The sequence below is a fragment of the Culex pipiens genome, chromosome 1 (genome assembly GCF_016801865.2).
Source record: "Culex pipiens pallens isolate TS chromosome 1, TS_CPP_V2, whole genome shotgun sequence".
Classification (NCBI taxonomy): domain Eukaryota; kingdom Metazoa; phylum Arthropoda; class Insecta; order Diptera; family Culicidae; genus Culex; species Culex pipiens.
This window is the reverse complement of record NC_068937.1, coordinates 66,014,251-66,029,034: the sequence shown is the minus strand read 5'-3', so window position 1 is coordinate 66,029,034 and position 14,784 is coordinate 66,014,251. Positions and strand designations below refer to the sequence as shown.

General features: G+C 44.4%; 1 protein-coding gene across 1 annotated transcript; it reads right to left on the bottom strand.

Annotated features, from left to right (window-relative positions):
* Positions 1–4,408: 4,408 nt before the first annotated feature.
* LOC128092588 (uncharacterized) lies at positions 4,409–13,093 on the bottom strand. Its single transcript, XM_052706787.1, has one exon. It carries the CDS (start codon positions 6,270–6,272, stop codon positions 4,995–4,997), a length of 1,278 nt encoding a protein of 425 aa, XP_052562747.1. The 5' UTR covers positions 6,273–13,093; the 3' UTR covers positions 4,409–4,994.
* Between the last annotated feature and the right edge of the window lie 1,691 nt (positions 13,094–14,784).

Below are 14,784 nucleotides of genomic sequence, written 5' to 3'. Positions count from 1 at the left end.
ATCCTGCCAAAATGGCAATTTTTATTACCAGTATCAAAAACCATGAATTTTGATACCCATATTGCCCAAATGTGTATGGTTCCGTAAATGTCCTCCCGGTAGAACCTTCCGCAGGGCAATGGCCACTCCGGGTGTGGCCAATCCTGCCAAAATGGCAATTTTCATTACCAGTATCAAAAACCATGAATTTTGATACCCATATTGCCTCAAGTCGCATGGTTTGATAAATGTCCCCGGTAGAACCTTCCCTCAGGGCAATGGCCACTCCGGGTGTGGCCAATCCTGCCAAAATGGCCATTTTCATTACCAGTCTCAAAAACCATGAATTTTTATACCCATCTTGTCTTAAGTCGTATGGTTCGATAAATGTCCCCGGTAGAACCTTCCCTCAGGGCAATGGCCACTCCGGGTGTGGCCAATCCTGCCAAAATGGCAATTTTTATTACCAGTATCAAAAACCAGGAATTTTGATACCCATATTGCCCAAATTTGTATGGTTCCGTAAATGTCCTCCCGGTAGAACCTTCCGCAGGGCAATGGCCACTCCGGGTGTGGCCAATCCTGCCAAAATGGCAATTTTTATTACCAGTATCAAAAACCATGAATTTTGATACCCATATTGCCCAAATTTGTATGGTTCCGTAAATGTCCTCCCGGTAGAACCTTCCGCAGGGCAATGGCCACTCCGGGTGTGGCCAATCCTGCCAAAATGGCCATTTTCATTACCAGTATCAAAAACCATTAATTTTGATACCCATATTGCCTCAAGTCGTATGGTTTGATAAATGTCCCCGGTAGAACCTTCCGTCAGGACAATGGCCACTCCGGGTGTGGCCAATCCTGCCAAAATGGCAATTTTTATTACCAGTATCAAAAACCAGGAATTTTGATACCCATATTGCCCAAATTTGTATGGTTCCGTAAATGTCCTCCCGGTAGAACCTTCCGCAGGGCAATGGCCACTCCGGGTGTGGCCAATCCTGCCAAAATGGCAATTTTTATTACCAGTATCAAAAACCATGAATTTTGATACCCATATTGCCCAAATTTGTATGGTTCCGTAAATGTCCTCCCGGTAGAACCTTCCGCAGGGCAATGGCCACTCCGGGTGTGGCCAATCCTGCCAAAATGGCCATTTTCATTACCAGTATCAAAAACCATGAATTTTGATTCCCATATTGCCTCAAGTCGTATGGTTTGATAAATGTCCCCGGTAGAACCTTCCCTCAGGGCAATGGCCACTCCGGATGTGGCCAATCCTGCCAAAATGGCAATTTTTATTACCAGTATCAAAAACCATGAATTTTGATACCCATATTGCCCAAATTTGTATGTTTCCGTAAATGTCCTCCCGGTAGAACCTTCCGCAGGGCAATGGCCACTCCGGGTGTGGCCAATCCTGCCAAAATGGCAATTTTTATTACCAGTATCAAAAACCATGAATTTTGATACCCATCTTGCCTTAAGTCGTATGGTTCGATAAATGTCCCCGGTAGAACCTTCCCTCAGGGCAATGGCCACTCCGGGTGTGGCCAATCCTGCCAAAATGGCAATTTTTATTACCAGTATCAAAAACCATAAATTTTGATACCCATATTGCCCAAATTTGTATGGTTCCGTAAATGTCCTCCCGGTAGAACCTTCCGCAGGGCAATGGCCACTCCGGGTGTGGCCAATCCTGCCAAAATGGCAATTTTTATTACCAGTATCAAAAACCATGAATTTTGATACCCATATTGCCCAAATTTGTATGGTTCCGTAAATGTCCTCCCGGTAGAACCTTCCGCAGGGCAATGGCCACTCCGGGTGTGGCCAATCCTGCCAAAATGGCAATTTTTATTACCAGTATCAAAAACCATGAATTTTGATACCCATATTGCCCAAATTTGTATGGTTCCGCAAATGTCCTCCCGGTAGAACCTTCCGCAGGGCAATGGCCACTCCGGGTGTGGCCAATCCTGCCAAAATGGCAATTTTTATTACCAGTATCAAAAACCATGAATTTTGATACCCATCTTGCCTTAAGTCGTATGGTTCGATAAATGTCCCCGGTAGAACCTTCCCTCAGGGCAATGGCCACTCCGGGTGTGGCCAATCCTGCCAAAATGGCAATTTTTATTACCAGTATCAAAAACCATAAATTTTGATACCCATATTGCCCAAATTTGTATGGTTCCGTAAATGTCCTCCCGGTAGAACCTTCCGCAGGGCAATGGCCACTCCGGGTGTGGCCAATCCTGCCAAAATGGCAATTTTTATTACCAGTATCAAAAACCATGAATTTTGATACCCATATTGCCTCAAGTCGTATGGTTCGATAAATGTCCCCGGTAGAACCTTCCCTCAGGGCAATGGCCACTTCGGGTGTGGCCAATCCTGCCAAAATGGCCATTTTTATTACCAGTATCAAAAACCATGAATTTTGATACCCATATTGCCCAAATTTGTATGGTTCCGCAAATGTCCTCCCGGTAGAACCTTCCGCAGGGCAATGGCTACTCCGGGTGTGGCCAATCCTGCCAAAATGGCAATTTTTATTACCAGTATCAAAAACCATGAATTTTGATACCCATATTGCCCAAATTTGTATGGTTCCGTAAATGTCCTCCCGGTAGAACCTTCCGCAGGGCAATGGCCACTCCGGGTGTGGCCAATCCTGCCAAAATGGCAATTTTTATTACCAGTATCAAAAACCATGAATTTTGATACCCATATTGCCCAAATTTGTATGGTTCCGCAAATGTCCTCCCGGTAGAACCTTCCGCAGGGCAATGGCCACTCCGGGTGTGGCCAATCCTGCCAAAATGGCAATTTTTATTACCAGTATCAAAAACCATGAATTTTGATACCCATATTGCCCAAATTTGTATGGTTCCGTAAATGTCCTCCCGGTAGAACCTTCCGCAGGGCATTGGCCACTCCAGGTGTGGCCAATCCTGCCAAAATGGCCATTTTCATTACCAGTGTCAAAAACCATGAATTTTGATACCCATATTGCCTCAAGTCGTATGGTTCGATAAATGTCCCCGGTAGAACCTTCCCTCAGGGCAATGGCCACTTCGGGTGTGGCCAATCCTGCCAAAATGGCCATTTTCATTACCAGTGTCAAAAACCGTGCCACACCCGGAGTGGCCATTGCCCTGAGGGAAGGTTCTACCGGGGACATACGACTTGATTTGTATGGTTCCGTAAATGTCCTCCCGGTAGAACCTTCCCTCAGGGCAATGGCCACTCCGGGTGTGGCCAATCCTGCCAAAATGGCCATTTTCATTACCAGTATCAAAACCATGAATTTTGATACCCATATTGCCTCAAGTCGTATGGTTCGATAAATGTCCCCGGTAGAACCTTCCCTCAGGGCAATGGCCACTTCGGGTGTGGCCAATTCTGCCAAAATGGCAATTTTCATTACCAGTGTCAAAAACCATGAATTTTGATACCGTAAAACGGGGTGACTTTGATAGCCGGGGTGACTTTGATAGGTTTGCGATTTTTCCGCAGAATGAAGAGTACAATTAAATTACGCAAGGAATGATTTAGAAACATACTGACCGTGGTAGAGAAGTGTTCAAAGTACCTCAAGAAGAACTTTTCATAAAATTTTGACAAGTTTAAAAAGTTAGTTAACTATAGTTTAGAAAATGTTGATGAAAGTCATTATTTTAAACTTCTCAAAGTGTCATGATTTTCTCAATGAACATGATTTTTGATCGAAAAACAGAATGAATTTTCGGATTCTTTGGACAATTTTCCACTAGGAGAAGGTCAAAAAAGTTTGTAAATAATAAATAATATGTGTTTTTGAAACACAATTTAAAAAAAATCTCCAAATTTATAGGCAATTTCAGTTGAACAAATTTCATGTAAAATGTGAAAACTTGTGATTCGTGCTTCGAATTCAGTATAAAATGTAATAAAAAACGATTATTTTATAAACAAAACTAGTTTAAACAAATTTCAGGCAAAATGCCGACTTTTTAACAATTTTACCTAAAATTTATATGTAGTTTGCTAAAAAGCTTATACCCTTAGTTAACTAAATATAAACATTGATTTTTTTTTCTTAAAAACTATATCAGCTACTTTAGTGATGGTACATTTAGCGTAAAAATAAAGTTTGAACATCTTAAATATGATTTTAACAAGAAAAACTATGACTATCAAAGTCACCCCGGAATTAAAACTAAGAATTTTTAACGTAACTATTTTTCTAAACATTATTGAAAAAACTTTTTTCCGAAATAGTTCTTGGACTTTGTGTGGCCTACCCCAGTACATGTTTTAAAAATAAGAATCTTGAGAAAAACCTTACCTGTTGGAAAATATTCTAAGAACAAGTTGAAATCCTATCAAAGTCACCCCGGTTTAAGGTACCCATATTGCCTCAAGTCGTATGGTTCGATAAATGTCCCCGGTAGAACCTTCCCTCAGGGCAATGGCCACTCCGGGTGTGGCCAATATCCTACCAGTTTGATCCCAACTCCATTGCCCCAAATCATTCATTAGAACAGAATTCCTCCCAAGTTGGTGCACAACCTGTGTTGCGGCGTATCTTCGATCGAGCGGACTGTAACACTCGCGGATTTTTGGGGTACGATTTCGGAGGAATAAAACACGGTGAAGTTCACTAAAAACTACGAAAACTTTCTCTATTCTCCGATCTATCTACAAGTTACGTCTTCACGCTTCGCGTTCCTCTTGGCGACTTGCTTGTTTGCGCGCGAACTCTCGTTGTCGCGCCGTTGTTTTCGACTGTCAAAGTTGGCAGCGCCGGCCTGTCAGCGCTGCAGGGGTGGGTTACGCACACTGAGAGAAAATTGCGCAAATCTGGTTGAAAACTTCGGCATTGGCCGAACATTCTCCCCCCGGGTTGAAGGCTCGACTTCTAAAATCTAACCCGCTAGAAGAGAATCGGCCGCTGACCACGCTGGAGTTTGTTGGTATTTCATGCTCTCGGACCAGATGCGCATGCTTCGTCCCGAACTTGCTGTCATCTAGTGGTGTTCTTCGGTCAGTTGAGTGGTTGAGCTGGAAGCAGAGCTCGGCTGCACTCCCGGGTCCCAAACCAAACGGAACTGCTTCTCGATGCTGGTTAAGATTACAGACTGCAGCAGCTTCTCTGCTAACTTTTCGGCTGCACGGTCACGGTCGGTTGAACGTGCGACGTTGGCGTTGAACAGCTGGCAGCTGTACATCTTACTCTCGTGGCTTGGCTTCGTGGCTGCCTCCTCTTGGATGGCTGGTGCTGTGCAAACAGGCTGTGCACTGCTCGGAAGCGAACGATCCTCGACGTTCACTTCGCCGGCTCCGGCTGACTGCAGGGAGTGAGCTTCCTCGTCCTTCACTGCTTGGTTCATGGTAATATCGCGGTCTTCGTCGACCAGTCCAGCTGTCTCCGGCCTTGAAACAGCTTGCGGGTCATCGGACTCGGCATCTTCTCGTTCTGCGGAGGCTGGTAGCAGTGGGCCAAGTTCCACTGGCTGACACCAGCCAACGTCGAGGTCACCGTGGATCCGCTCTTCTGACCGCAGCGTAGGAGGTACGCCTGAATCGCCGGACATGTCGACGTCACCTCGAATTCTTGCCGAGGCGCCGTGTCGAACCATTTCAGGTTCGGCGGGCGGTTGTATCTCTTTATGCTCTGCGAAGGGTTTCTCTTGTTGGAGGGATCTTACTGGCATGATCTGGGGTTCGATCGGATTGGGGTTTGTCTCTTGACTAAGAACGCGCGTTACTTCACTGTCCGTGAAGCAGACTGTATTCAAGTGGTGTCCGTCACACCGCGTGAGCAACTGCTGATCATGATCTTTGGTTGTGATGGGTGGGTTCGAGATGGGTTCGAGTGGTGCACATACCTTGGGGGCTGCTACAGCTGGATCGGCGGGTTCATTTCCGGTACTGACTGGTGGCTGGTGCTGGCACTGCTGAAGGACAGTGACTTGAACGGGTTGGGAAAGCAGTGCGTTACTGAGGGCTACGATCTTCAGATTGACTCCTTGGAGTAGCCCCTCAATCGCCGCGCACTCCATGTCGTGGGCGTCTCGTTCATCGGCAAAAAGATCACTCTCCTCAACATTTTGCAGCATTTGATCTAACTCACCGTAGTACCGCTCTATGTTCTTCGCGAACACCCGGAACTCTGGCAAGGATGGCAGTTGATGATCTTCATCCAGTTCGGTAAGTCTGCTTTTGAGTAGCAGGATCTTACCCTTGACCTGGCGTCGCTTGTTGGCCAAGCGCTTTGCGGACCACGGTTGTTCGGCTGAGTTCATCTTAACTGGGCTGATCAGGTCTCTCGGGAATCGGTTACTCCGCCGTGGTCGCGCTCGTGGCGACACAGCAGCGGCAGCGTTCGGTCAATGGATTCTGCAGAATTTTGCTGGCTCTTGCAGCAGGTCAACTCGCACACTTTTTCTTCGGGATTTGCGCTTGCAGCAAAAACACTTCTGATCGGGGTGTCACACTTGCTTGTAAGCGAGACACTTTTTTCTTCTCGGGGTTCTTCTGCGCTTGCAGCAAGAATCACTTTGGTCGGGGTGTCACACTGGCTCTTCAGCGAAACACTTCTCTTCGGGATGCCTCGTCGCAGCCACACCTTCCGGAACCTTCCTACTGGCGCTTGCAGCAGGCCCTTTCCGTCAGCGCAGTGGCCTCGACGCAGCTGGATTTGCGAACCGTCCCACTGACGCTTGCAGCGGGTCGCGTTCCGATCTTCTTTCCGTGTGCAGCTGGAGCGACTGCCAAATCCGCAGCGGTGCTGCGAACTGGAATGTTCCACGCTTGGGAACTACACAAAATGGCGTCGCTACGCTCACCACACACACTCACACGCACAGGTTTTTAAGCGAACATTTTCTTTTGCGGTCTCTTGCCGCCACTGTTTCCGCCGTTTCTAGGCCACGGAGTCGCCTTCCGGAATGTTCTCGAATCTGATCTTTTTCGGTTCACTGTTGCGCACTCTTTCTGCGGCAAGATGGCAGCCCTTGCCTGCTCCTTGCCTTGCGCACACACAAACACACGTTTTTTTCCGGGACAAATGGTGGCGCGTGCCTCCTTTTTGTCGAGAGTTCACACAAACACTTTTGTTCTTTTCAAGATGGCTTCAGCCGGTGGCAATCGGGCCACTTTCTTCCGCCCAACGTGGTCCGTTGACCTTCCGTCAGCGTTACCGTTCCGTCGTTCTGCAGGACACAAACACGGCACGGAACACTCGAAACGGTCGCGGGATGGAGGAAGCTCTTATCCTCATCCGGAGGAACGCGGTAAGTTCGAATCCGTCGCGATTTCGAACCTTTTTTGCGGAAACGAGTTAGCACAAAATGGCGTCCATCCGGTTGGCCTTCCGCCACCTCTCACTTCACTCGCGAACTTTTCCGATCCGTAGGCTACCGTCTTTTGTCCGGTTCGAATGGACCAAATGTTGCGGCGTATCTTCGATCGAGCGGACTGTAACACTCGCGGATTTTTGGGGTACGATTTCGGAGGAATAAAACACGGTGAAGTTCACTAAAAACTACGAAAACTTTCTCTATTCTCCGATCTATCTACAAGTTACGTCTTCACGCTTCGCGTTCCTCTTGGCGACTTGCTTGTTTGCGCGCGAACTCTCGTTGTCGCGCCGTTGTTTTCGACTGTCGAAGTTGGCAGCGCCGGCCTGTCAGCGCTGCAGGGGTGGGTTACGCACACTGAGAGAAATTTGCGCAAATCTGGTTGAAAACTTCGGCATTGGCCGAACAACCTGTGTCTTTCAATGGGTGCATGTGTGTGTGTGAGCAATAAAATTACCACCGTCGATCCGTCTCTGACGGATTTCCAGTCAAAACTAAATTGTTCAGAGGCTATCTGTTAGCTTATATAGTTCGCAAAAAATATGGCAACAGTTGTGCAACATTCTCGCGTGACAGTTATATGAAAGCAGGAGACGAGGCAAAATTTGCGCCATGTTGCCGCATTTCATGCAAACTATATAAGCTAACAGATATCCTCTGAACAATTTTAGTTTTGACTGAAAATCCGTCAGAGACGGATCGACGGTGGTAATTTTATTGCTCACACACAAACACACACACACATGCACACATTGAAAGACACAGGTTGTGCACCAATTTGGGAGGAATTCTGTTCTAATGAAGATTGTTAGGACGGCTACCCGCAAACCAGAATGATTTGGGGCAATGGAGTTGGGACCAAACTGGTAGGATATTGGCCACACCCGGAGTGGCCATTGCCCTGAGGGAAGGTTCTACCGGGGACATTTATCGAACCATACGACTTGAGGCAATATGGGTATCAAAATTCATGGTTTTTGATACTGGTAATGAAAATGGCCATTTTGGCAGGATTGGCCACACCCGGAGTGGACATTGCCCTGAGGGAAGGTTCTACCGGGAGGATATTTACGGAACCATACAAATTTGGGCAATATTGGTATCAAAATTCATGGTTATTGATACTGGTAATGAAAATTGCCATTTTGACAGGATTGGCCACACCCAAAGTGGTTGTCCGGTAGGAACTACTTCAGAACCTTCCCTCAGGGCAATGGCCACTCCGGGTGTGGCCAATCCTGCCAAAATGGCAATTTTTATTACCAGTAGTGATCATTTCCCCTCAGTAAAACCATGAATTTTGATACCCATATTGCCCAAATTTGTATGGTTCCGTAAATGTCCTCCCGGTAGAACCTTCCCTCAGGGCAATGGCCACTCCGGATGTGGCCAATCCTGCCAAAATGTCCATTTTCATTACCAGTATCAAAAACCATGAATTTTGATACCCATATTGCCCAAATTTGTATGGTTCCGTAAATGTCCTCCCGGTAGAACCTTCCGCAGGGCAATGGCCACTCCGGGTGTGGCCAATCCTGCCAAAATGGCCATTTTCATTACCAGTATCAAAAACCATGAATTTTGATACCCATATTGCCTCAAGTCGTATGGTTCGATAAATGTCCCCGGTAGAACCTTCCCTCAGGGCAATGGCCACTCCGGGTGTGGCCAATATCCTACCAAATTGTTCCCAATCATTTCGATATTCCGGTGACCGTTCTGGCAACCGTCAATAACATCTTGGACCTCCTCTCAAGTTCGTGCACCACCTGTTTCTTTCAACGTGTGCGTGTGTGTGTGAGCAATAAAATTCCCAACGTAAGGTCCGTCTTTGATGAAAGTCTGATGGACACTAAATCCTCCAGAGGCTAACTTTTAGCTTAAATAGTTGGCACGGCATCCACGCAACAAACAAAGAATGTCACGCCGAGGGCATGCGACGGTAACGCTACATTTTCGAAAAATTTTGCATTGACACCGCAGATAGAGCTTTAAGACAAAGTCCTTTGTCAAAAATTGATAAACCTGCGTTTATTTGAGAAATATTTGTGGTTTTTGTTTTTCTCCTCGTTTTTTTTTTCTATTTCTAATATTTTCAGGTGTTTTAAATTTTCTACCTCATCAGCGCATTCCATTTTCTACAACTCCTGCGATCGGATGTCAGTCTCTTGGACAACATAGATGAAACATTTCGAAGACTGCGCTTTCGTATTTAGATCAGCATGAAAACAAAGTCGAGGAACCCGACGAAAATTTTTTAGGAAATTGAAAAAAAAAATAGATTGATTTAGCATTCATGCAATTTTTCTGTTAGGAATTATGATTGATATTCGTCATCTTGAGAGTAGAAAAGAGGGAGAATGTAAGGATTATGGGTTGCAGGATTGAATATGTAATAAATTATTAAATGAGTATTTATTATAAGATTGATATAATTCATAAATAAGAGTTAAGAGCGCAACAAAAAGTGCGCACCTTCATGAATATTGCCTTTTTAGCTAATTGTGGATTGAGTGCGAGAGCGCGCTAGCGAGCTGCGAGAGAGAACAACGAGCGAGAAAACAACGAGATGCGCGCGGCCGGCGAAAGAGAGAATGAAGATTGTCAAATCAGTTTTGTGGTTAATTTCTGTGGAATAAGACGTGTTGTTTGTTAATTGCAAAATATCTGTGTTTTTATTATAAAAGAAAGTCCCCGATCACGACAGCCCTCAGTCGTGTGGTGTTCGTGGGGGAGATCGGTTGGAGAATCGACGCGCGAGAATCCGCGAGAAATTGCTAGAAGATTCTGGAATTTATTGAAAAATTGTGTCGCGTCGTGGCCTTGGGAGTTTGGCCCTCAGTCGTGTGGTGTTCGTGGGGGAGATCGGTTTGAAAATCCGCGAGAAAGTGCTAGAAGGTATTGACTTAAAGCAGAGATCTTCAGGAGTTATACAGTGAGGATGATTAGCTCCCACTACTCATCTGTTGGTTCATTGTGTAACTTCAGCTGATCCGTCAATATCGGAGTAGCAGCTCATTGGCAGTCAACCATGCTCATGCTCATGTTCATGCTCAAATTACACATCTTTGCCGAAGACAGCAAATTGTTTTAAGCCTTTATTGTGGAGTTATAACCATTTTAAAGTGATCTTGAGCCTATTTTCAAGTTGCTTTGTTTTCAAAATGGCGCATTTTGGCGCAAAACCGAACAATGCACCTGAAAGTGCACACTTTCAACTACATTTCCTGAAAATATCTCCGTGTTTATTGGTTTCTATTTTATATCTCAATGTGATTTTTACGATTTTTAATCAATTTATTTATAAATGTTATTCGAAATTATAATGAATACAAGGTGAAAATCGGTAAATTGAAGGGTAAATTAATCGATTTTTATGGAAATTACTTTGTCTATGAAAACATACGACAACCTTTCCAGAGTGACCAAATATAAAAGGAAATACTTAATTTTAAATACGAACAATTATTAAAAAAATTCACTTAGGGGAACTATACCATTTTTCAGCCTATTTCTATTATCGGCCTATCAGCACTTTGATTATGAATTACAGCTTTCATAAAGTGTTTTTGACTGTTCCAAAGTAACAAATAGCTCAAATAAAAGTGAGCAAGCAACTCTCCATTGTTTATGTAACTAAAAATGTTGATTTAATAGCGGAAACTGCAAAAGTGATGAGAATGGGTCGAAATGCTTAGAGTGATTAGAATGGGAACCTACATTATTTTTGGGCTAAACATGTTTTCATTTATAATATTAACATTCCAACGCCCAAGGCTCCAAAAAAGTTGGAACGGTAACTTCAACTCGCTGGTTCTCGGGCATAACTCAACCAATCAATATGATTCTTCTTTCCAGTGATTTGTTAGGATGTCTAGATGATTCTAAAACTTTGCAGAACTTAATTTGATCAATTCTGTAATTTATGCGATCAAAAACATCGTTCCAACTTTTTTTTTCGCGTGTAAAAAAAAATCGCCAAAAATTCCGCGGAGGCAGTCATTTTAAAAAAAGGTGAAACGATGTTTTCGGTCGCAGAAATTACAGATTTGTTCAAACCAAGTTCTGCAAAATTTTAGAATCATCTAGACATTCTTACAAATCACTGGAAACAAGAATCGTCCCGATTGGTTGAGTAATGCCCGAGAACCAGCGAGCTGAAGTTACCGTTCCACCTTTTTTGGGAGGCTTGGGCGTCCGTGTAAGTTGGACATGCGTTGGGCGTTCCAGTGTTAAAATGTGTATCATAATTTTAAGCATGAACAGTGTATTTTCCATAAAAATCGATCAATTTACCGATTATTACCACGTTTTCAATATGATTCCGCTTAAAAATTATAAATAAATTCAAATTGAGATACAGTCAAAAACATAATTTTGCGTAAACGTGAAAAGAGTTCATGCCAACGGAAGCCAGGAAGAAAACTGTTCAACTTTTATAATGCATTGCACCATGAAAGTGAACAGTTTTCTTCCTGGTTCCCGTTGGCATGAACTCTGTTCCCGTTTACGCGAACTCATTTTTTTGAGTGTATCTATAAATAGACACCGATAGACACGGAGATATTTTCATGAAATGTAGTTGAAAGTGCATGTTCGGATTTGCGCCAAAATGCGCCATTTTGAAAACATTGCAACTTGAAAATAGGCTCAAAATCACATAAAAATGGTTATAACTCCTCAATAAAGGCTCAGAACATGTTTGTCTTCGGCAAAGATGTGTAACTTTATGTCATAAACAACTCTTCAGAACATAGTATTTTTATTTATTTATTTATAGCCCTTATCAAGTACAACAACTCTTCCGAAGACATCATTTGGCTAGGACGTCAAATAAAGGAGTTATCAATTTATTCCACTTAATGTTGCCATTCCGAACACTGTGGCCTTTCCCTGAGGGAAAGTTCTACCGGGGACATTTATCGAACCATACAAATTGGGACAGTATCAAAAACCATGAATTTTGATACCCATATTGCCCCAATTTGTATGGTTCCGTAAATATCCTCCCGGGATAACCTTCCCCAGGGCACTGTCCATTCCGGGTGTGGCCAATTCTGTCAAAATGGCCATTTTCATTGCCAGTATCAAAAACCATGAATTTTGATACCCATATTGCCCCAAGTCGTATGGTTCGATAAATGTACCATGGTAGAACCTTCCCCAGGGCACTGGCAACTCCGGGTGTGGCCAATCCTGTCAAAATGGCCATTTTCATTACCAGTATCAAAAACCATGAATTTTGATACCCATATCGGTCAAAACTAAAATTGTTCAGAGGCTATCTGTTAGCTTATATAGTTCGCATGAAATGTGGCAACATGGTGCAAATTTTGCCTCGTCTCCTGCTTTCTTGGAACTGTCACGCGAGAATGTTGCACCTTTGTGCCTTGTTGCGTGGCAGACCCCTTCCCCAGTACCAAGCATGCTACATTTTCGTAACGCGCGACATTTTTCGTTTTTCTGGTTTGACACCTCACCAGAAAAAAAGTGTTCCGGAAATCATGCAAATCGTACCATGAAATCGTGAATATCGCGATTTTTGCTTTACGAATTTTTGAACTATGCATTAGAGTGTAACAAAAATGACTTTTTGGCGGGCATTCAGGGGTTTGTTCCGGTGGGCATACTGAGCCCAAATCCCAAATATGAGCTCGATTGGACGTAACAGGAGCTGGCGCTCCGCCCTTCAATTTTAAATGGGATTTAACCCGTAAAAAAAGATTTTTCCAAAAATGTCAATTTTTGAGTCGTTTTGGCCACTGAAGCGTTTACCAAAAACATCACTGGTATGTAGGCCAGATCCTTGCGCATCTTTTGGTATATATAACATTGAAGTTTGGAGCACCCTGGAACTCGGTACAGACCTTCAAAGTTTGGCATTTTTTCGAAAAACCGGCCCCGGCAAAAAAGATATGCGTCGCGTCTCGCGACGCCCGAGACGCCATTTGATTTTGCTGGGACCGATTTTTCGAAAAAATGCCAAACTTTGAAGGTCTGTACGAGATCCAGGGTGCTCCAAACTTCAATGTTATATATACCAAAAGATGCGCAAGGATCTGGCCTACACGCCAGTGATGTTTTTGGTAAACGCTTCACTGGCCAAAATGCCTCAAAAATTGACATTTTTGAAAAAATCTTTTTTTACGGGTTAAATCCCATTTAAAATTGAAGGGCGGAGCGCCAGCTCCTGTTACGTCCAATCGAGCTCATATTTGGGATTTGGGCTCAGTATGCCCACCGGAACAAACCCCTGAATGCCCACCAAAAAGTCATTTTTGTTACATCCTACTATGCATATTGGGCACGAATTATCCAGGAATCGAAATAGTTTAAATACTGAAAAAAAATATTGAAAATACTTTAAATACTTAAAATACTTAAAAAAACTTAAAATACTTCAAATACTTTAAAAAGTTAATATACTTCAAATACTTATAAAACTTAAAATACTTAAAATACTGAAACTAATGGCTTGATCAGTTGTCAAGGAGGGCTAACTCATTCCATTTTTTCAGGGCAGAGACCATTTATTAAAAAGGTAGTCGTAGACCTGAGCTACTGACTACTCATCATCTCAGGGTCGGCATTACTACTAAGCGATTCAAGAGAGACTCGGAAAGGAAATAAAAATCAAGAACCACACTTTTCAACTTTAAATCGTGTATTTTTCTGTATCGTGTAAAGTGTGTGTGTGTGTGTGTGTGTGTGTGTGTGTGTGTGTGTGTGTGTGTGTGTGTATTTAGTGTAGCACTTTCAGGGACTAAACGTACCGTAACTCCAGCAGCAGCTTTCCGGGATTGAACGCCTTCGGCGTTCTCCTCAGCGTTGGCCGGTCACAGGAGCGCCCTCGACTGTGCCGCCGAAAGTCCCGTGGGGGGGGGGTCGTTGCAGCCGAATAACGGTTGACGGCTGTTGTTGTTGCTGCTGCGCTGGAAACCGCGAGGCAAGGTCGAGCGGGCGTTGCCGATCCTTCCTGCGGCAGGCGTCTTCCCTCGTTGTCGGAATCGGCGGACCTGGCTACTGCCAATCCGTTCGCGCCGAGAGGGGAAAATCTCCTTGACGGTGATGGCGCCCTGCGCCAGAGATTCGGGTTGGTCCTTGACGGTTAGATGTAGCCAACGGCACCTGCGCACTCACGAGGCTAGATTGACCACCATACGGCACCGAGATCCGGAAAGCGGGAAAGGTAACTACCGCTGCCCTTCCACTGGAAGGCCAAGACGTGCCCAGTAGTAAAGACGGTACTGACACTCCGGAACCTCGACTGCACCGCACGAACGCCTGATAGTAAAAGAGGCCGATTCTTGTCGCCGGCGGCTGAGGTAAACATTACCTCCTTATTTTGGGAGGGAAAAGCCCCATTTTCTTTTCCTCCCACTTTTCGTGCAGTCCTGACCTAGCGCTGTCAGGATCTGCGTGTTTGCAGCGGTACGGATAACCCTTCACTGCTTGT

Coding starts and splice junctions, on each gene's coding strand:
- LOC128092588 (XM_052706787.1), bottom strand. CDS start 6,272: ATGAACTCAGCCGAACAACCGTGGTCCGCAAAGCGCTTGGCCAACAAG.